The sequence below is a fragment of the Myotis nattereri genome (assembly GCF_964212035.1).
Source record: "Myotis nattereri genome assembly, chromosome: 9".
Lineage (NCBI taxonomy): Eukaryota > Metazoa > Chordata > Mammalia > Chiroptera > Vespertilionidae > Myotis > Myotis nattereri.
The window spans coordinates 44941059-44963754 of record NC_138084.1 but is presented as its reverse complement, the minus strand read 5'-3'; the positions used below and the strand labels follow the sequence as shown (position 1 = coordinate 44963754).

The following is a 22696-nucleotide window of genomic DNA, read 5'->3' as shown; positions in this document are numbered from 1 at the left end:
AAGACTTTAGAATTCCTCGGCCACTCCGCTGTGCTCTGAACTCCGTTCTCCCCTCAGACTGGGGCCCTGGCAGCCGGGCCTCCCCGTGTCGTGTCATGTCGTGTCGTGTTGGAAAAGGCAGACGGGAGGGCAGCAGTGAGCGTCACCTGTGTGTCTTGTGCCAGGCGCTGTGCTGAGCACTCCCCCGCCCGGGATCTGGGTGTCACCGCCACCATTTCACTAGGGGAAACAGAAGCCAGGTTGTCAGTGACTTGGCCCAGGTCATACCAGCGGGTAAGGGGCAGAGCTCAGGTGTGACCCCAGGCAGTGTAGGTGGAAAGCTCTTGGTGGGGGTGGGGAGACAGCTGAGGCGAAGGAAGGGAGCGAATGTCTGAGCTTCCACGCAGACAGTCCCTTGGCTGTGGCAGTAGGCCCTGGAGGAAGGTGTGTCTCCCAGAACACACCGCTTGGTGTGCACGGGCCAGCCAGTCCTAGGCTGTGGGGTCAGGAAGTGATGCGTCCTGGCTGTGGCCAGCACAGGGCCCAGAGTGGAGGAAGTGGGGCTGGGGCTGGTTTTGAGCTGACTGGGAGCCTATCTGGTGCAGGCTCTGCAAATACCAAGGTCTGGGGCCAGGTGTGGGGCAGAAGCAGGAAGGGTTGCAGGAGGTCACGAGCCAGCCAGTGGCTGGGAGAGGGGAGCGGGCTCTGCAGCAGCTCGGGGTGGCAGGGCTCTGCAGAAGGGGCTGAGCTCACCTCAGGTGACCCTGAGACTCCGAGCCAAGGATGAGCATCCACCGCCTTCCCTGTCACTCACGCCGCTCCTGCTTCCCCGCCCACTCCCCGGGCTCAGCCTCAGCCTCAGCCTCAGCCTCAGCCTCAGCCTGCTCACCCTTTTCTCTTTTCTCTCCCAGTCCCTCGGAGACAGCTGGGTGAGGACTGTGATGGGGTGCTGGCTCCCTGGCCTGACACAGTGAAGGGAACAGCCATCTGGTGTCTCAGAGTCAGGGCTGGTGCCGAGAAGGTGCTCCGTAATTTTACTGAACAAGTGGAGGCCCTGGAGTGAGCTTCGGGAGCACAGGCTGGGGCGGGAGGGGAGAGCCGCTGGGGCTGGGGGTGGAGGAGAGGCCTCAGCAAAGGGGTGGCGTCCAGCTTCGGGCCTCTGCCTCACCGCGCCCTCTCCTTTGGGCACTGGCCCAGGCACTCCCGCCCCTCAGGTCCTCTCCCGCCACTATGAATCTCCCAACTCAGAAGCCTGGGGTCAAGTTCTTCTGTGAAGCCCACTTCTCTGGGCCTCATCTGTGAAATGGGGTGACAGGCAGGTGGTGAGTCAGAGGCAGGAGGCTGGGGAGTGAAGTGGGAGGCTAGCAGTGAGCGTGTATTGAGCACCCGTTGTATTGGGGGAGCATATGGCTTACATGCCTTGCCCTGTTCGCTGTGTAGCACCCCTGTGGGGCGTGTTTAGTTTCTAGGCCCCCACTTGTAGGTCAGACACCGAGGCCATGTCACACCTGCAGTCTGGGACAGGTTTGCAGCAAGAGCCTCAGGAAGATGGGGGCTGTAGGGAGGAGTCCTGTGTTTTGAGGCCGGTGGTTTTTTCGTGAGAGCTTGCCAGAGGGAAAAGAACAGAAGGGCGGAGAGGACATGGGAAGTCGCCTGATGCAGGAGAAAGAGCACTGGACCAGGAGCGTTTTGGACAAGGTGGGGAGTGTCTTCCCTGCCGCACGACGGACCCTCTGTGTTGCCCTGGCTGGGCCTGGCCCTGCAGGACCGGAGTGGAGCCCAGAGCCCGGGGAGGGTGCGGGGGCGGGGCAGCTTGGGTAGGAGCCCCCTCCTCGCTGACCACGCTGGCCGCCTTCCTTCCTGCCCTGAGCCTTGGCTCCCACGGCCCCCTCCCCCCAGGACACACACTTGACAAATAAGGAAACAGGAAACTGAGGACCAGAGAGGTGAAGTGAGCCCTTCTGCTGCCCCAGCTCAGTGGGTGGAGGAGCCTGGCAACAGAAGGCGGCTCGCTCACTCTGGGAAGGGGAAGCAAAGCTTTTTATAACCGGGGCTAATGAATTTAGTTGTTGTCCGTGACTCATTACTCTAATGCTGCCAGTGAGGGCTTTGGTGGACAGAAGACAGTTCTCAGGCCGTGCCCACGGCGACCCCTGGAGACTGGGTGGCGATGGGAGGCAGCCCAATGTCAGAACCACCTTCTCTGTAGCAAGAGGGATACAGGTCCGATGCCTGGAGGAACTTCCCAGCCCCGGACCCCAAAGGAGACAGTCACCGTCGACTCTTGCCTTTCGAAGGCTGTTGTGAGGCCGTTTGACCCCATCCATCTTAAGGATGGGGCTCCAGGGAGAGTAAGTGATTAATTCAAGCTGAGGAGTTACAGGCACAGCCTGTGCAGCCCCTGCTTGCACCCCCAGTCCTGCGCCCGCTCCCCTGTTCCACACCAGTCTTGTCTGGGAGGCACTGGTTACTTATTCAATCAACAAACCATCATGATACCTGCTCTGGGCCTGGAGGCCACAGGTGTATCAGAGCTGGCCCCCCTTCCCTGAAGGGCTCCTAGGCCGGCAGGGGAGCAGACAGACACCCACTGACACACCCAGACCACCCAGGGGATCGCTGCTGAGGCCAGGAAACCCCAGGCAGGAACGTTTGCCTGAGCCGGTGCCTGAGAGAATTACACCGTCATGCCAGACTGGGGAAGTGATCCTGCAGGGAGCTGGGTGTACAGTGTCTTGCACTTGGGAACTGAAAGCATTTGGCTCCAGTGTGAGGAGGGGAGGGCGTTGACTGAGGCTGGGCTGGAGAGCCTGCACTCATCCTGGGCAGTGGGAGCCCAGGCAGACTCGGGCTGTGCAAGGGCCACTGTGGTTAAATCTCGGAGAAAGAGTGCTGGTGGGGACTGAGTGGAGGTGGGGAGGGCAGGGAGCCAGCTGAGAACAGCTGAGGTCTCAACTGGGGGCAGGAGGATGCAGGGAGGTAGTGAAGGGAGGGATTGTAGAGACACCTAGAAGGTGCAGTCAGCAGGCTGTGGAAGAGGTTGGGAGTCTGATGATGCCTCTGTCAGCCCATGATTTCCAGCCTAGCTGGATGAGGCCACTGAGGCCACCATGCTGTGCCCAGGAGTACGGGAGAGGGGAGAGTGGCCTCGGTGGAGTCCAGGAATGGTGCAGCAGGATGGGTGGGACACAGAAATAGAAAACTCCCCACCCCCAATTGCCTACCTCCTAGGACGGGAGCAGTAGACATCTGCCATGGGGGTTTCATCAGCACCCCTCCCCACACACAGCCCCTGCAGCCACCCCAAGACCACTGTCCCCTTTCACAGCTCTGCCTTTGCTCAGGCAGCCTCTCTGCCTGAACTCTCGTTGTCTCTGCCTTTCAAGGCTTATTGCAAACAAGAGGTCCAGTGCATGAAATTCGTGCATGGGTAGGGTAGGGTAGGGTCCCTAGTGTCTGCCAGTTGCCATCTGGGGCCTCCCTTCCTCTGGCTGCCTGCTGCTGCCACCAGCAGGGGACTCCCTCTGCACCCACCTTGGCCTGACGCAGCCCGCTTACCTGCTCCACCATCCCACCGCGGTCCTGCTCTCAGGCCCATTGGGGCCAGCAGCACCTCCACTACCACCCGCTGCCGATGGGCACCATGTTCTGCACTGCCCCCTGGTGGTCAGGGCATGTCTAACTCCCTGTTGGTCAAACTCCCACCCATGGAGACAGTTTGCATATTAGCCTTTTATTATATAGGATGTCTATTCCTCTACGTCCCCCCCTCGCCCAACCAAAAATGAGTTAGGTCTCTCTCCCATCTTCCCTCCCTCCCTGGGCTCTTGCAGTACCTGCCACGTGGAGTGTGACTTTCTGTGTCTCCCGCTAGACTCTGAGTGTTCTGAGGAAAGGGCTTGGCTCAGGAGGGGCTGGGCAAGGACTGGAGGGATGACTGAGCCCCGAGTTGGAGAACGAGTGAGGAAGCCTGTTAGGGAAATGTGCTGCCACCCCATGACTGTGTGGAGAGGCAGGACCCCGGTGAGCTCACGGGAGTGGGGTGGTGGGGAGAGTGCAGCTGTGTGCTGCCTTGCCCTGCCCCTGGCTGAGGCTGGCAGGGAAGGGTGTGGACTCAGCTGTGGGATCTCTCAGGCTACCCTTGGGGTTGGGGTTGGGCTCTGCTAGTGTACAGGAGGATTCCAAGCTGGCACCCCACCTCCCTGTTCTATTACCGCCATGTGGGCCTATGACAGGGATGGGTGTGTGGCAGGGAAGAGTGGATTCCACTTGGGAATCAAGGTGGGCTCCCTGGATGAAGCAGCCGTTGGGACAGGATGCGATTGGCGTCGGCCAGAAGCACCTGGGTGGGCATTCCTGGCCAAGGGAGCTGCATGCAGTCTGCACTCCTCCCTGCCTCCTCCAGTGACTTAGTGTGTGACCTTGGGCAAAGCCAGACCCTCTCTGATCTCCACTTGCTTGTGGGTTGGATGGAGCTACATATTCATGCCCCCAAAGGTCCGGGGAGATAAGGGATACCCATGTGCCTCACCTCCTTTACCAAAGACACCACCGCTCCCACCCTGGAGAAACGTGTCCTACCCACAGACTTGCAAAGGCTGGCTGCTCCCTTCTTCGGTGCTTTGGGGGAAAGGGGCCCAGCAGGTGAGAGAGGCACCCTCTGAGCTTCAGTTTTACCACTTCTAAAATTGGGAAGATAAGCCCCCATTCCAGGGGGTGGTCGGGTGGTCGGGGAATGTCTGGCCCGCGGGCTGTACAAGGCCCTCAAAATCATTTGGTCTGGCCCTGCCAAGGCATTCGGGTTGAGTTAATGAAAAGTTTGACTAAATATAGCAGGCTAATTTTTCAGTTGATAATTTTGTATGGCCCATGAATGGCGTTATAAATATCCAAATGGCCCTCTGCAGAGAAAAGGCTCCCCACCCCTGCTGAACCTTACAGGGCTGCTAGGAGGATAAGAAAATGGGAGATGGTATCATTGCATCGTGGGAGAGAGGAGAGGCTGAGAGCGCCCGGGGTTGTGGCAGCACTGGGAGCTGAGGATTTAACTCTGCAAGAAAGCCATGTCGTCTCTGGCCTTTGGGGAACCCCACACACACACCTAGCTCTTCTCTGAATGATGTGAGGGGGGCATGGCCGTGCCGTGCTCCTGGGGACGTGGTCACGCCTTGTTCACGACACTCCTGACAGCCTTGAGTGGCTGCTTAGGGAGTGTGGAGGGGACAGCATGGTGATGGGGAACAGCAGGGCGTGCGACCACCCACCACCTGCGGCAGGGCCCTTGAAGGGGCTCTGGGATAATCCCTCCTAAGACTCTCAGCTCTTCCGCTCGGGTCTGCTCTTGGACGGATGCAGCCCACAGGATGGGCGGGAGAAACTGGGCGCTCCAGGCTGGGCCTGGTTCCATTCTCCTGCCTAATGAGCAGCTCTGAGTACCTCCTCTGCTCACCCTCCCCCCTCCCCCCCCCCTCCAGCAGAAGAAGGGCAGACAGAGGCCTAATTGCCCTGCTCTCTGGAGCCCAGAATAATAAATCCAGCCTCTTAGGCTGTCAGGATCTGGCTGGGGTGGGAATTCTCATCCCTTTGCCTGCGAGGCCCTCATGCTGTCATACATCTCAAATCTCCCCAGGCCGCCCCTCCCCCAAATCTCCTGTGTCAGGGCCAGAATAATCCTGCCAGGGCCTGCCCACCTCTCCCTTCCAGGAGCTCCCCGCACCCTTCCCAGCTGACATTTCCTGGGCTTTTTTTGTGCAGTCAGTCCCCCCAATTTGGAAGTTGGTGAGGGTGAATGAAACAGGCTGGTGATTGAAGGAACTGGGTGCCCAAGATCTGGCCTGCTGGCGGGCAGACTGGATAGGTAGCACCCCTCCGTCTCTCTCTCCAATGTGGTTCTCTGTGGTCCTGAGGGCATAGCTGGGCTCTGGGATTTCAAAGCAGAGCCAGGACCACAGGGGTGGCCCTGGGGCCAGAGCCCAGCCATGCGGAAGAAGCCGTACCAGGCAGGACCAGCGCATGGGGTGAGGGCTGCCTCAGGACAGACTAGACAACCCAGAAACAGACCACACACATCCGAGCTCGTGCCTCTGTGCTAACGGAATGTGGGAGTTGTTGCACGTATCACGTATGGCACCGGGACAGCCAAAGCATCCGTTTGGTGGAAGTAAAATGAGATCCCTGCCTCTTACCTCAAACCAGAATAAGTCCCAGATGGATTAAAATGTATTTTTGTTCTCTTGGGGGAAGCACACATTTGTTGAGAAGACTCAAACAACTTGGGAAGATGTAAAGTAAAAGAAATTCCATCTTTAGCAATAAGGCTTTCCAACCTCTCTCCATACACGTAGACATCCGTATGGAGCTATAGATAGATGGCTATAGACAGATGGGTTACATACAGATTTAAATGCAAACAATGAGGCCAGGAAATTGCCACTGTAAAATGGGAATTAGATATATAATCTTGGGCCACCTTCCTTAACCATGAGACCAAAGGCAAAACCTATAAAAGGAAAGAGATAAATTTGAGTGACTAAAAACTTAAAATTTATCCAAAAAAAAAATTTGAAAACAAAATTAAAGTCAAATGACAGAATTAAAAAAAATACACCATATATGAAGGTTAATACTCTTACCTAGAGAAAGCTTTTATAAGCCCATAAGAAAAGAAGCCATTTCCCCAAACAAAACCTGCCTGGTTCTGTGCCTTTGCACCTTCACTCCCTCCCTCTGCGTGAACTGAGGCTCCCTGGCTTTGTCCTCCTAGCAAGCCCCTTCCCTCCAGCTTTGCTGTGGGTTCTGAAGCCTCTTGGAGGCCCTCCATACCTGGCAGTGTGCTCCTAAGCAGCCCATGTTACCCTATTCGCACACTCACTCCTAGGACTGGAGTTGCCTGCCGGTCGGTCAGTCATCTGGGTGGGTTGCTCAGAGTGGAATCCAGGCCTGTTTTATATTCCAGTGCCAGCACCAATGTGTAGAACTCCTGCAAGAGAGTGGTGGCGAGGACCTGGAGGGAGATGCTGGGATTTAGTTTAGTATAGGGCGTGAGGTAGGGGTCTAGTTGTATTTTTAACCAAATAGATGTCCAGATGTTCCAACACCTCCTGTTGGATGCTCTAGCATTTCCCTACCAATTTACCCTGTACATGTCCTGTGTCCATGCTCCCAGGCCATTTCCCCTGTTTGGGGTCTCAGATTTTCCATTTCCAAATAGGACCTTGAGAGGACAAGGCGAGATGATCTCTGAAATCTTTTCTAACGCTGGCATTCCAGAGGTCCTGACCTGGCATTGCCTGTGACTCGCTGTGTGACCTGGGGTAAGGCCCTGCCTCCTGAGTCTGTCTCCTCAGTCAGACAAGGATAATTATATGTCCTGTTCCATGTTGCTTTGAGACAGTTGGGACTGGGGGCAACCAGGCCTGGGTGTGAATTCTGTTCCACCATTATGTTTGCCCTTTGTGATTTGGGACAAATCACTTCCCCTCTCTGAGCCCTGGTTTCCTCCAACTCTCCCGCCTGCTTTGCAGAGCTTGGAGAGGATGAGATGAGATGGGGGCAAGTAGAGAGCTCTTAGGAGTCGCCCCTGATTGACCTCCAGCTCTGAAGAGCTCACACAGGGCTCTGTCCTCCGTAGCCAGTGATGGGCTATGAGATGAGATGGGGCAGCTGCCTGGCCGGGGTCTTCTTCCTCCATCCCTGCTGCTCCTAGGGCTGCAGCCTTCAGGGCCAGACCCAACCTCTGTGTCCGCTGATCCAGGCACCCACGTGGGCTGGGGTTGGGCCATCTGTTGGCTCTCCTCAGCAGCTGGAAAAATTTGGTGCAGTGCAGGGGGCAGGGGGAGACTTGATCACTGTCTTCACGTAATTAAAGGGCTGTCAGATGCGAAATGATAATTACAGGAACGATCCTGGATTTGGCGATTTACAGCTTACATCTGTAATCTTGTTCAGGCTGGCAGCCCTCCCATGACATAGAGGTGATGTCATCCCCATGGACAGGGGAAGCGGAAGCTTGATGTCTTGATGGTTGGCCCACAGGCACCTGGCTAGTGAATGAGAAGGGCTGGCTCTTGATTATATTCCCCTTGGTCATTTGACCCCAATATTTCTTGCCCTTTTGGGGGGCTTGTTCTGTGTGGTATCAGAGAGCCAGCTGCAGGGGACAGTCAAGGAGACAGATTCAGCTGCGTCTCAAGGAGAGATGGACAGAAGAGAAATAACTCCTACGGCCCTCCCCTCACCGGGCACCTTGCAGGTTCTCCTGGTCTGTGCCACCTGCCAGCCCTGCTGTCCCATTTACAGAGCAGGACCCGGGCACTTGGAGATGATGAATAAATGTCTTCTCCGAGGTCACACATTCAGTAGGTGGCCAGTCTGGGATTCAAACCCAGTGTTGCTGGACCCCCAAACGCAGCCTGTCCCTATCTGGCTTCTCTGAGAAGGAAGAACTTTCGGGCCAGAGGACGACCAGGCAGCATCCAGAGGGAGCCCGCCCATCCCTGGAGCTGCGGGAGCAGAAGCAGGCCGAGCGCCTGTCCTGGAGGCTATAGAGGCCGTCTGTGCCCCAGGTGCAGGCCGGGAGCAGGAGTCCACTATGGATCCAAAGTCGATGATGGTGTCAAGGTCAGGGAGGTGGCTCCTGCTCAGGTGCTATCCTAACTCATAGTTCAGGCTCCAGGTTCTATTTGGGGACCGAGGGGAGGTGCTCCAAACCCACAGGATCCCCAGCAGTGGGCGCAGTGTCTGTGCACATCCTGGCCTGAGGTCGCGGTCCAGGGCACAGGTAGCAGCAGCACTTCCTGTGTGGGGCGGGGGTTTGGGGCTGCTAATAAGCTCTTGCCACCGTCTGTCTCTGAATGCAGAAGGCTCTGGGGTGGGCGGGACAGATGAAGAGGGAGAGGAGGAGACGTGACAATCGGCATGAGGCAGTGAGAGAGAAGGAGCCGGGTGTTTGGGGAAATGGGCACGCTGGTGCTCGGCAAGGATGGAGGGTCTCATCTCCGGGGGGTGGGGGTGGGGGGTGGGGAGGACAAGAGTGGGAGGAGACGAGGCTGGGGGTGTGGGCTGAATGCCTGTGGCCACTGGGATTCTGTCACAGCCACGGCTGGGAGAGTGAGCAGTGCACAGCCAGGGCCCATCCCTTCCCGGGCTGCTCTCAGCCTCCTCCTCCTCCTGCCGGCTACACCTGTCAGCGCAGGAACTGCTTGACCTTTGTCCTGCAGAGGAAGGAGGCTGGAGCGCCTTCCCTTGGTTGCGTGGGGCTGCCTGGGCTCAGCCTGAGATGATGTCTGGTCTTGTCCACTGGCGCCCTGAAGCCTTCCTGCGTGACAGCTACCATCACACATCCTCTGTTCCTCATACCGATCTGAGCACTACCTGTGCCCCACAGGATGTGGGCCCGGGCACGCCTCGATATCTTCATCACCCCGGCCCCAGGGAGCCCACAGCCTGCAAACTGACCCACATGAGGCTCCGTGTTCCCCTTGACGTTCGTCACCTCATTGAACATCAACCCTCTGAGGCAGGGCTTATCACTGCCATCTTATGGGTGAGAAAACCCAGACTCAGAGGAGCTGAGTACGTTGCCCAAGTGGCAGGGCCAGGTCTGTCTTCTGCCTCTCAAGCCTGGCCTCTTCCATCGCCGTCATTCATGTGGTGGACGGTCACGTCGGCGGGTCCATCCCAGGAATCTCTGCAGAAGGGGTCGGGAAGGGAGGTCTTCAGAGGCTGGGCAATGGGAGGGCTTCCCCTGCGAGAAAGAGGTTGGGTGGGAGGTGAGGGGCGCAGAGAGAGAGAAGAGAGGAATCCCAGTGAGCTGAGCTGGGCCTGGGGTGGCCATGCAGGGCATGGGAGGAGCCTGTGGGGACTGCCTCCTGTCAGGACACCTGGGTTCAGTCCCAGGTCCCCTCCTCCCCACTGGGTACATCGCTCCTCCTCTGAGCCACCTCCACTCATCCATATGCATGCAAATTAGCAAAGGGCGCCCCTTCCCCAGGACTCCTGACCGGCATCCGCTGGAAAGTTGTCATGACAGATATGCCTGTTGCGGGAACCACGATGGAAGTGGCACTTTTCAGTGCTGGGGTCCACAGCTGGCTCAGCCATACATGGGGCCCTTCTCTGAGGTGCAGGGTCTTCATTTGCTCTCCGCTGGGATAACTGTCCATAAATAAGTACCCCGGCGTCGTACCGACTGTGAGAGGTGACGGGGGCCCGTGGATCCGCTGCCGCTCCTCTGGCCGTTCAGCCCGGAGCAGGGCCCGGCTGGCTCGCTAATGTGAGCAGCGTCCCCGGCCGCCCTGCGCCACCCTGACAGGGACCATTAGTGCCCTTAGAGCCTCTGTCAGGGAGCTGCTCCCCGCCCCCCACTTCCTCCTGCCAGTTCCTTGCCTTCTTCTCCCCCTTCCTCCAGCCCCTGCCATCAGTTTTTTCCTCTGATTGTTCTTAGAATGACCCTTCTGTGCCCCTCCCCCACCTGCCCCCTGCATTGGTGCCTCTCTATCCCCATCTGCAGGCTCCCTGTGGCCATGGGGCCTCTGGCTTCCAGTTCCTAGGACGGGTTTCCCTAGGTGCCCCCAACCCTAGCTCATGCCTGATAATGGGGTTCCTGGATCCCCGTTGCGTAGGCCCTGCTTCCTTCCGTGTCATGCCCTGGGTGCCTCACACATCTGCCAGCTCTAACCTTGCCACTCTGGCTGGTTCCCAGGGGCAGGGCAGGGCAGCCCCTCATTCGTGCCCTGTCCTCCCTGCCCCACTCTCAGGATCTAGCCAAGTGAGGACAGTGGCCCTTAGTGGACAAGACGCCTGCCTGCCTGCTGTGGCCCCTCCCGACACCTGTGGTCTCCCTGGCCACCTGTCAGCATCGCCCCGGATCCTACATTACAGCTCGTCCCAGGCCACCTCCCAACACCTGTGACACTCCCTGTCCCTGCAGCCAGCCCCCTGGTCCCACCAGCTGTGGTCCCCTGGCCTGCTTGCCTGGGACAGGACCCATCACAGGCCGAGGCTCAGCTCTCCCCGGGGCCCCTCCGAGAACCTCATCACCTGCTCAGAGGCGCGGCGGCCTTGTCCCACTGAGGTAGAGCAATCTCTGGACAGGTGGCCACTCGCCACTGCCGGCTCAGGGTCCACAGAAGTCTAAGGCTCCTCTGTCGGGAGCCCCAGTGAGATCTCTCCTGGGAGGGCGTACTCATTGGGGAGAGGAGAAAGGTTGTTTTCTCGCCTTCTGTTTCATTATCACCTCTTCCTTAAGTTCCCACTCACCCTGGGAATATGAAGACCATCCAGATTTTCAAGGCTCTCACAGTACAGCAGGGAGACCCACACACAGAGAGACAGTTCTAGACCTGCAGGGCGTGTGTCGGAACGGACATGGGTAATGGGAACGCTGAGGAGCGGAGTCTCCCTGTGAGGAACGGTGGGTGATTTGGGGCGTGGCGTGTAGAGTGCACATGTGGGGCAGAGGTGGGGCTGGGATGCAGGGGGGGCAGGGGGGCGGGGGGGCTCAGGCCCATGGGACTCTCAAGCTGGAGCAGGACATCACCAAGGTGGACCAGCCTTAGGAGACCCAGATGTTGAAGTTGGCCTGGGACCTGCCGCTGCACTCTGCAGGAAATGGGTGCAAATGAGTTTCTATCTGTGAGCAAATAAGAAATGGAGGTAGCAAGAGGGATTCCTAGAAGGATGTGGAGGGGAAGGATGCTGGACCCGCCGGGTGGGGGTGCTGGCTCCGTTGTGCCAGTGTGGGCCAGCCCCTCTGAGCCAGGGCCCAGATGCAGAAAGCAGGGCTGAAATTGGGCCCTTCTCTGCTCCCCTAGACAGTCTCATCCAGTCTCTGGCGGTGGCTGCTGGGGTTCCATCGCTCCAGAAAGGCACATGGCTTGCCTGCCCGCGCCAGGTTCCTCCATTCCTGAGCAAGGCTGGGCCTGGAACTGGGGCTCATGCCATTCTGTGTCTGGGAGGGGCAGACACCAGTGGCCTACTCTCTGAGAAGCCACCCCCCTCCACCTCCTTCAGCGTGGTGTCATCATCACATCTCCATTTATGTTCCAAGTGGAGGAGGCTGCTTTGTCACCCACCTCCTGCCCAGGAAGTGTTCATAGTCACGACGCGCCAGGGTTTGAGGGCCTTTCCCCGCGTGCTGGGGAGAGGCAGCACGGACTTACAGATGCGCCGAGAACATTGACTGCTTGCCGGCGCCGAGCACCTGAGTTGTATTATCTCATTTAATTCTCACATCGACCCCCCGGATAAGTACTGTGGTCCTCTTGCCACAGGGGGGGGACTGAGGCACAGGCTGCATCGGCGTGCACTGCCCAGGTTATACAGCTAGTAAGTGGTGGGCAGGGAATCTGGCTCCGCTGTGCTGTGTGTTGACAGGGTAGGAGGGCGGTGTCCTGGGCAGCGAGTGAACTCTTCTCCCCATCACCAATACTGGGGGAGTGGAGGCAGGCTCAGGCCCTGTCCTCGCAGAACCCGAGGCGACACAGGGTTGTCACGGGGGAGACAGTCACATGGACAGAGCACAGAGCACAGAAGGCGAGTTTAAAGAGGCTCCCCGAGGCTGTGGGAGCCCCGAGGAGGGAGCATGGCGGCAGGGCAAAGGCCAGGAAGGCTTCCCAGAGGAGGTGACATTTGAGCCGACTTGAAAGGTAAAAGGGAACGTGAGGTGGCCATCCCCAGAGCGAGGGAACTGGTAGGGGATATGAAGCAGGAGAGGTGAGGGTGGGGAGCACCCCCAGAGGGAACCCCTGCTTGGCTAAGCAGTCAGGAGCCATGAAGAAAGTCAGTTGGGATTAGAACTGTAGCCAGGGCTGGCTGAGGTGAGGTGAGCTGCACGGAGCCTGGCAAAGGCCTCCTGACAATGCCCGCGCGAGAGATTGCCCAGCGGCTGCAAACCCGCCGGCCCATCGAGGGGTGGTCTTGGTTCTCTCCTGCACTGACTCCCCCTCCAGGGCCGTGGGTGGGTTCTGATGGCCTCAGCAGTTTCCCAGACAGCAGGATGTCCAAGCTCGCTGTGCTGCTGAGATAAGGGGACGGATGCAAGCAAGGATTAAACCCGGGGCCCAGCGGAAGCAGCTGCAGACTGAGCAGCAGCCGTGTGGGTCAGCAGCCCCCACCCGCCGCATCCCCACTCCTGCAGGAGACAGCGGGGTGGCCTGGCCCAGCCTGAGGGGCCAGTGCCTGGTGGGGGCCGCAGAACCCTGCATTTCCTCAAGTCCAGAGTGTGTGTGTGGGGGCGGGGGGAGGGGGCTTTAATCCTCTGATAACTGGCTGTGGGACTTAGGCAATCGCATTGCCTCTCTGGGCTTCAGCGTTTAATCAGTAGTTCAGAGCGGAGGTGGAGAAGAATAATGCCTGCTTTGTAGGCCTGTGTGAGGAGGGAAGGAGATGAAGGCTGTGACCGATCACAGACTGCAGGTCACCATGCCAGTGGGAAGGCTCCGGGCAGATGTGGCCTTTGCTCCTGGGGCCACTGCCAGAGCCGAGAGACTGGTGCACTGGCAAGGCCTCAGGCTGCGGCCATAGGGCCCCCCTCGGGGGTGGAGCCCCACCCTGCTCGCAGCTCCCCCCCAGTTTGTGCCTCAGGCTCTGCGATGGTGCACAGGATACTTCCCCCCTCTGAGCCTCAGGTCCCTACCACTGTGAAGAGGGCACCAATCCCTGCCTGGCAGGTTTGGCTGCAGAGGGGGAGAAGGAGGGCACATTCAGGCAGGCAGCCTGCTAGGCCAACCCGTGACCCCGCTTGACCCCTCTCCTGCTCTGCTCCCCCAGTGGGAACGCCTCTGGTTCCTGCTCCTCACCGTCACCTTCGGCCTCACACTCACCTGGCTCTACTTCTGGTGGGAAGTCCACAATGACTACAATGAATTCAACTGGTGAGTGGGGACAGGGGGTGGGGACGAGGCTGGGTCTCAGGCATCCAATGGCTGAGACTGGGGGGTGATGGAGTTTGAGCCTTTCTCTCAGGCTGGTGCTCAGAGCTCTGCCACCAACTCTGTGGCTTTGGGGCAGGGGTCTCTGGAAAGACAAAGCCCAGGGGGAACTGAGACCAGCTGGGGGCGGGGGGGGGGGGGCAGGAAGGGAACTCCTTCCTGGTGCTATTTTGGAAAATAAGAATGGCCTCATGCAGGCCTCAGCAGGGGGCTGGGGCTTCTGGCTGTGTTTGTAGATGAGGACTCCAAGGCCAGAGATACAATGGCCTCAGCAGAGGTGGCCCTGATACCACCTCCTCACCCCTCACCACCCACTCTTAACTCCTTTATTAGGGCCTTGGGCAGGGCTGGCAGATGCTATGGTTCTGGGATGGCTCAGCTCAGGCACCTGCTTTCCCCCCCACACCCTACCCCCGCCTCCATTGCCTGTCTTTGTCAAACAGTGAAGGGAGGAGGGCAGGGACCCTGAGTTCTAGTGGGAATTCCTTCAGGCCCAAGTTCACACAATCAGTTGGGGGCAGAGTTGAGGCTGGAAAGCCAGGCCCCTCCTGGCCCCTCACCACCTCCCCCCCCCCCCCCGCCTCCTTTCAGTGCTGTCTCTTCCTTTTGGTCAGAAGTTCAGCTCAGTGCAACTGTGAGCAAGTCTCTGGTCCACTCTGAGCCTCAGTGTCCTCATCTGTAAAATGGGGTAGCTCTGACCTCATCAGGTCTTTCTGAGAGTGAAATGAGATGACTTGAGAGGGCTCAAAGCTCTACTTCACCCGAGGGTCCTTTCCTGGGAGGCCCATTCTCTAGCTGGAAGGGGCCATGATGTTAGAATTGGGGTCCTCTGGGGCCATGGTTCTGGGATTCCATGATGATCCTAAGGTTCTGTTCATGGAGTTGGGCATCCCCTCCCCGCTGTGTGGCCCTAGGTTGCGCCTCCATTATTAACGAGCACAATAAAGGGTGTGCTGCTGTCCCGCCCCAGCCTGGCAAGATGAGCCCAGCCCCAGCCGAGTCCCCAAGGTGGCTCTGGCCTTTATTAAATACCATAAATCAGTTACTCATCCGTGTAGGCATCACAGCGCCGGCACTGTGCTGGGCATATAGGAACGTTCCCTGCTGGCCCTCGCTGCAGACCGTGGGCAGTTCTGCTAAACCGGAGGCTGGCTACCTGGAAAACCACCAGGTCCATCCCCGTCATGTTCTGGTGGGGAACCTAAGTCCCAGAAAGGGGCAGGACTCACCCGTGGCCACCCAACCACTTCGTACCAAAAAGTCATCCCGAGGACAGTCTGAGGAGACTGGGGCTCAGAGAGGTTAAGCAGCCTTCCCGGAGTCACACAGTGAAATGCAGGCAGCTCTAGGACAGCTCGAACTTCTGGCTTTGGTTCGAGCCTGGCTGACTGTCTCATGCCGTCTACAGAGCCACCACCTCTTCCCAGAGAGTGAGCTCCCTGTCACTGGGTGGCTCAAGCAGAAGATGGGTGCCTGTCCGTCAGGAGGCTGCCTGGGACTCAGGGGTGGCCTGAACATCTGCCTGTCACCTCTGTTTCTTGAAGTCGGGGCTGGTATTCGGGGGAGCCTGGCCCGGGCCTTGTGGTCTCTGGAGAGGGTGTGAGTGAGACCCAGGCAGCCAGGGCTGGATGACAAGAGCCAGGGAGGGGGTTCGGGGTTGTTGCTGCCCAGGAGGGCTCCCTGGTGAGTGAGAGACATGTGGAGCCAGGGCATTTGGCAGAAGTCGTTACCAGGAGCGGGTCCCACCTTCTCTGGGCCTCAGGTTCCCCATCTATACGGAAGAAGAGTGCACTCCGTGATCTTCCAGGTGGTAGATTTTCCTCTGGAATCAGAGAGCGAGGGCCAGGGAAGAGCCGGAAACCGGTGCCTTAACAGGTTTATAGCCTTTAGCCCTGTAGCTCTCTTTGTAGGAGTCTATCCTAAGTAAATAGTTACCAGTACAGAAAGGTACGTGCAAAATTTTCTTTTTTGTGTTAATTTATAATAGCGAATAATTGGAAATGATTAATTGCCATTAGTGGGAGGTTGGCTACATATGGTGCATTAATTCAACAGAAGAATACGGGGCTGTTGAAAATCACATTTCCTCGGATTTGTACTGACCTCAGTAAATGCCTGTGCTAATTAGAAGAGAATTGATTACTTATCACATGCCCCCCGCCCCCAAACCCCAAATTCATCCTCAGGAAATCCTTTGAAGGGCATTTGATCAATTCTAAGGCCCCTTATTTTCACATTCTAGCACTGAAATAGAAATGAGTGTCACAATTGATGGCATTTTAGGATCAGTGGAGCCTGTCACCTCCACAGGGACCTAGAAGCCAGTAAGAGGCACAGTGGGCGTTTGAATCCGAGTGTACTTACCTCCAAAGCCAAACTCTGACCACTATGCTATACCAGCTTTGCTGTTTATACAAATCTATAAGCATAGGCGGGAACCCACTGGAAGAAAAGTCAGCCCAGTCTGGGAAATGTTTATGTCTCGTCTGTAGAACTATGGAGATTGTTGTTCTCTCCTTTATGCTCTTGGCATGCATGCCCAGGCTCCACCACGAGCCCTCGCCCTCGACAGGCCTGGCTGATGATGGAGAGGCAATAGCATCATTGCGGAGTGGCAGGGCCTGCCCCTGAGCCTGGCCAGCCTGAGGCAAGGCCCTGGCTCCTGGTGGAGGTCTGACCCCGGCCCCCTCTCCTCCTGCAGGTACCTCTACAACCGCATGGGCTACTGGAGTGACTGGTCCGTTCCCATCCTCATGACCGCAGCCACCGCCTTCACCTACATCGCGGGCCTCCTGGTAGGCGGCGTGGCCTGTGCAGGGCTGATGCAGGGGCCTGCCCGGGGCTGATGGAGGGAAGCTGGCTTTCCCCTTCTCTTGGCTGCTGCACCCTCAGGGGCTTGGCTCCTTCAAGGTGGGAGGTCGCCTTGCTTCTACCCCATCCTGCAGTGTCCCCACAGACCCCCCCACCCCCCCTCACACACACACCTAGAGGGAGGCCTCTGCTCTTAGGAGCCGCTGCAGACTTCCTCTTCCTGGAACTTCTGCTTTTGTTCCTGCGACCAGAGCCCTATTCCCCCAGACTCCGGTCAGTCCCTTTGTTGGATGGGGGGCTCCTTGGGGCCTGGAACTCCTACAACATGACTTGAGCAGTCCCAGGGCAGCGGGGCCGAGGGAGAAATCCTAGAGGAGGAGGAGGAGCGGGAGGCCTGGAAGAATTTGGGAGGAGGCCAGGCGTGGCCCGGCTGGGCTTTCCCATCGCCTGTGGGGAGGGTTTGTTGACTTTTCTGAGCCAGACCCAGAGCCAAGTGGGGAGAAGCATGTCTGGGAATTGGCGGAAACCTTTGAGCCACACGTGGAGGCTGACGGCTGCCCTGTGGCCCCTCCTCAGGTCCTGGCGCTGTGTCACATCGCCGTGGGGCAGCAGATGAACCTGCACTGGCTGCACAAGGTAGGGGCTCCTCCACGAGGTCCGAGGGGGGAGGAGGCTGGCTCATCGCCCCTCCTCGGGGGCCCAGTTACGATTGTTCTGGTAGCTCACACTCCGTACTCTCTCTGTGCCCAGCACTGTCCTCCCGGCCTGGCCTGTATGAACTCATTTAACTCTCACAGTAGCCCTATGTTGTAGGTACTGTTATCCTATTTTGCAGCTGGAAACACTGAGGTACAAAGCGGTTAAGTAAGTTGCCCAAGGTCTCCCACTTCTCCAGTGGAGGATCCAGGGTCCTCACCCCGTAGCCACGCAGGGAGCCAGCACGGGGTCCCACAGGTGGGGCTCCGCCTCGGGTCACACCCTCTCCTCATTCCGCAGTGAGCTCATCCTGAAACCGACCCAGCTTAGCGTCCTTTCCACCACTCCCATTGCTCCCAGGCGGACCCCTCCCCACCCCCCGCCCAGCATGACGGCCCCCATGACTTGGCCCTGCTGAGGTCTCCCAGCTGCCATCATGGGTCGCTCACCCCCAGCTCTGGATGAGACATCGCAGGCCCTGCCAGCATGGCTGCCTCTCCTCTACTTTACCTCCTCACTCTTGCCTCCCTCTGTCTCCCTCCGGCCCTTCCTTGGTTCTCCACCCCCTGCCCAGGATGCTTGGACTCCCCAGCCCCTGCAGGGCCCGCCCGCCACCACAGCCTGCAGGTCCACGTTGTCCGTTGCCGGTCCCTCTGGCGCCCTGACCCCGGCCCTCCCCAGTCTGGGAGCTTCTTGCAGACCAGGACTGGCTTTGCCCATTTCTGTCCCTGGCGCCTCACTGGGTGCTGGGCCCAGCACAGGGAGGCTTCGGAGAATCAGGGTCTCGGCCCTCTTGGCCCTCTTGCTGCTTGTCGCCTGCACGATGCTGAGTGCACCAGCCTGATGCCTGCTCTTCTTGAGGCCCCAGGGGCCGCAGGGGTGGCACAAAACTGACCGAGAGAGAGCCCTTTCCTCACAGGAGCACCTGGGCCGTGGAGGGAGGGCTCGGCCGTCTCTCTTTTCCCAGAGCCTGGCTCAGAGTGGCCATGCCGTTTAGGACGGGGCAGACATGTCTGGAAATAACCATGAGCCCATGGGTGGGTCCAGAGTGACTCTGAGGAGAAGAGGGATGTGGAGCAGGAGCTGGAAGGAAGACATAGTGAGTCCGAATTGGGCTGCGTAGGGGGAGGTGCCTGAGGGCATCTGAGGGGCCTTGGAGATCAGGAGCTGGGGAGCCAGACAGGGGACTGGGGTCTTGGAGGGTGAAGAGCAGCCAGCAGCCCCTGGGTCCCACCTCCGCCTGCTTGTCACTCTACCCGGAGGCCTCCTCTGGGCTTGGGAAGTCCTCTCTGTGCGGCATTTTATCTCCCGGCTGCAAAGCTGACACTTGAAAGAACCGCACCAGATGGCACCTGGGTGGGGCTGGCTCACACCGCGGTCACCTCCTCTAGTCACGCCTGGTCCTCAGCAGGTCACACCTGCTCGGTCCTGGTGGAGAGGCCTCCGGAGGCACGGAGCCGGCAGGGGCGCAGCTCACTGCCCGGATTCTTCTCCTGGGCGGGGGGTCACATCCCTTCATCTGCACGGAGCCAGCTCCGGTGCCAGCCCTGACTTCCTGCCCCTCTGCCCCTGCGCATGAGATCTCAGCGTGAGGAAGGTCCAGCCGGAGCTGATGCACAGCTGGACCCGTTGCACCAGGAGGGAGGCAGCTCCCTGGGGCTGAGTTTTCAAGTAGGTGCTGGACACCCTCCTGTTCTGTTTCCAATATTCTGCCATTTCAGTAGGAGATGCTAAGGAATCCTTGTCCTTTTTTTGTTTTAACCAATTTTTGACCGTCTGATACATTGACATGGTTCGAAATTAGGTACAAAAAAGTACACAATGTAAGTCTCCCTACTATCTCTCCAAAGTATTGTAAGCATATACACATACTCATATACTAGTACACTTCCTTTTTCCTTTTCCTTACACACAAGCCTACTATACCCTCCATTTCTTACGTTAACAAAACTCTCGGAGCGCCTTCCTCTCAGGCCATTGAGAGCTTCCATTGTGGTCCAGCCCCTGCTCCTGTCCCCGTGTTTAACCCTGAGTCCCAAGGTATCTAGTCGGCCCCCTGATGACATCCCAGTTGCTTTTTAAATATGTGTTTATAATATATATATTTTTTATAATATATATTTTTTATTTCAGAGAGGAAGGGAAAGGGAGAGAGATATAGAAACATCAATGATGAGAGAGGACCATCGATCGGCTGCCTCCTGCACGCCCCCTATTGGGGATCGAGCCCACAACCGGGGCATGTGCCCTGACCTTGAATGGAACCGTGACCTCCTGGTTCATAGGTCAATGCTCAACCACTGAACCACACTGGCCGGGCCCCAGTTGCTCTTAATTCATTGCCAGGACCATGTGATCTGTGTGGGGAATTCTAGAGTATGTTTTTGTGACTGTGATAGTTCTTGTCAAATCGCCTCCTTGCCAAGGGCCACCAGTCCATGCTCCCTCGGCAAGCTATGGTTTGCTTATCAAATCGCCCTTGCCCATGAAGTGTTCGAAGATGTCTGGGCTTGAGCCCACTAATGGGTGAGCCTAGCCCCTCGGTGTCATTTTGATTTGCATTTCCCAGATGATGCGTTAGATTCAGCATCTCTCATGTGCTTGAGTCACTTGCATGCTCTTTCCGTAAGCTGTCTCTTCATAGCCTTTGCCTTTTTGCTACAGGATTTGCTTTTTGCTTATTAATTTGCAGGAGTGCTTTACAGATTCCGAAAGCCCGCCCTTTGGCTGATGAGCTGCAATAACTCTTCCCCGTGTGTCACTCGCCTCTGACTTTGCTTGCTGTGGTTTTGCCGGGGGAATTTTTTATTCTTAAGGATGTGACTCTGTCTTCTCTTTTTATGGCTCCTGGCTTTTGTGTCAGAGTCCTTCCCACTCTGATTATAACTATGGTCGCCGTGGCATTATTTGATAATTACATGTTTCTACTTTTAATAACATTTAAAATTTTAACATTTTGGAAGTTACTTTCAGGTATAGGATGGTCTTTCTTTCTTCTTCTTAGATGGTTTCCCCGTTCCTGTCTATTGAGAAATCTACCCTTTCCCTTCTAATTGGAGATGCCACTTTTATATATGCTGATTTTTTTTTTTTTTAATCCTCACCCGAGGATATTGCTCCATTGATTTTTAGAGAGAGTGGAAGGGAGGGAGAGAGACAGAGAGAGAGGAGCATCGATGTGAGAGAGACACATCAACTGGTTGCCTCCTGCACACAGCCCCAGGGCTGGGGATAGAGCCTACAACGGAGGTACATGCCCTTGACCGGAATTGAACCCAGGACCCTTCAGTCTGCAGGCCGACGCTCTATCCACTGAGCCAAACCAGCTAGGCAGTGGTCGGCAAACTGCGGCTCACAAGCCACATGCAGCTCTTTGGCCCCTTGAGTGTGGCTCTTCTGCAAAATACCGACTTCTGCGCATGGGCCACGAAGTTTCAATCGCACTGTATGTGTGCGCCCGCACGTGGTATTTTGCGGAAGAGCCACACTCAAGGGGCGAAAGAGCCGCATGTGGCTCGCGAGCCGCAGTTTGCCAACCACTGAGCTAGGGCTGATTTTTAAAATCTGTTTAGATCTGTTTTTGAGCTTTTTATTTACTTCCGTTTATCTCTCTGCTCTTATATCAGCATCTAACTGCTTTACATACTACAGCTTTACACTGTGTTTTACTCAAGGTCTTTATTTTGAGAGTCCCTGGTTCCCCCGAGTCCTGAGCGGGGGAGGGCTGGGGAGTAGGTGCCAGGACGTGCCAGGCACTGTGCTCATCGTGACAGCCATGCCCGTCGCTGAGTGGGCACTCACTCTGTGTGTCGGGCGCGTGCCACACAGTATCACATGTTCTCCTTGTAATCATCCTGTTCGCCTGTTGCTCTGCCCCCTTTTAGAAATGACACCACTCGCAGGTAGTGAGCATTTACTACTTTAGCGCCAACCACTGCGCTAAGCACCTCCCTTGTACTTACTCGTTTCTCTTCCCCAGGACCCGTGGGGTCCGCACTCGCTCTCCCCGTTTCACAGCCCAGGAGCCCTGCTCCGAGAGGCCCACCTCCCCCTTAGGCAGCAGAGCTGGGATGTGCTGGTGGGTTTATCCAGTGTGTCCCTGAGCCGCGGCCAGCCAGCTGCTACCGAACCCAGATTCTAGCCACCACCACCCCCTCCCCCCACCCGCCTGCCTGCTCCCAGGAGGCCAACCTGTGGCACCTTTGCGAGGCGGGGCTCCCACTCCTCTTGGGTGCCAGCACCCAGCAACGCTCACTGAACAAGTGGATGCAGCCCCCGTGTCCCTGTCCTTCCCACTGTCCTCACACACCACAGTCTCACCAGCACGGAGACCAAAGGCCGGTTCTCAGGACAGCGGCTGCCTCTGGGCTTCTGGGGGGCTCTCCCTCCCAGTCAGGTGGGAGGAATGGCAGTCCCGCTGCTGGGATTCAGTGCTGTTCTTGTGGCTTAAGGACACGCGTGGGGAGTCCCTCAGACAGCGGGCATTGCAGCCATGCTGCTGCACACAATGGTGCCACCACAGCAACGGCAGAACTCATCATCAAAGTTTTAATTGCCTGAGGGTTGTGGGGAATTTGTTTAATTTCCACTAGCAATTACACGTTGCCATAAGGTGCTCTCAGCAACGACCCTTCAGAGACGCTGGCTGTGCCCAGGGCCTGCCTGGCAGGGCAGCGGGGGGCAGGCGCCTGCGCAGTGAGGGCGCTCTCAGGGGTGGCTAGGACACTGGGCTTCCCACAGTGCAGCATGACCTCTGACCCAGGCAGAATGGGCTTTGGGTCCAGATCCACCCCCTCGACGCTTCCCGACCAAGCAAACCCTATGGTCTCTGAGCCCAGTTTCTCTGTATAAAATGAAGATAGGGCCTCACCTGGGACGTTAGGAGAATAAACACGAGGAAAACCATGGGCCTGCTTCCCCTTCCCATCTCCCCAGGCAGGCGGGCCAGTGGCTGAAGGCCCCGCCTGGCTCAGCCTTATTGCTCTGCTTATTGGAACATTTGTGTCCAGCCTGATGGGCTGGCATGACAACCCCGCAGAGGAAAACTTCATCCCAGGCCGGAACGAGATGGATCTGCCCGCCTCTGCCCTCACCACCTAGAAGCCCATTCAGAGCTTGTCCCGGCTGGAGGGTGGTCAGAGCACTGCTGAGAGGGGCTAGACTGGCCCTGCAGGAAGAGAGAAGGGGGAGGGCCGCTGGCCGGCAGCGAGGACAGTGGGGGCAGGGGGTGGTGGCCTGGCTGCCCAGCCCCTTAGGGAGAGCAGGGTAGGGCTGTGGGT

The 22696-nt window shown here is 57.6% G+C and overlaps 1 protein-coding gene across 2 annotated transcripts in view; it reads left to right on the top strand.

Moving 5' to 3' along the window:
* The window catches only part of GDPD5 (glycerophosphodiester phosphodiesterase domain containing 5), an 89351-nt gene that overhangs the window by 47356 nt on the left and 19299 nt on the right, over positions 1 to 22696 (top strand). For both annotated transcript variants that reach the window (XM_081098652.1, XM_081098651.1), the window contains exons 4-6: positions 13750 to 13853; positions 16612 to 16705; positions 17298 to 17357. In XM_081098652.1, the coding sequence (XP_080954778.1) occupies positions 13750 to 13853; positions 16612 to 16705; positions 17298 to 17357 (258 nt within the window). The remainder of the gene's footprint in view (positions 1 to 13749; positions 13854 to 16611; positions 16706 to 17297; positions 17358 to 22696) is intronic.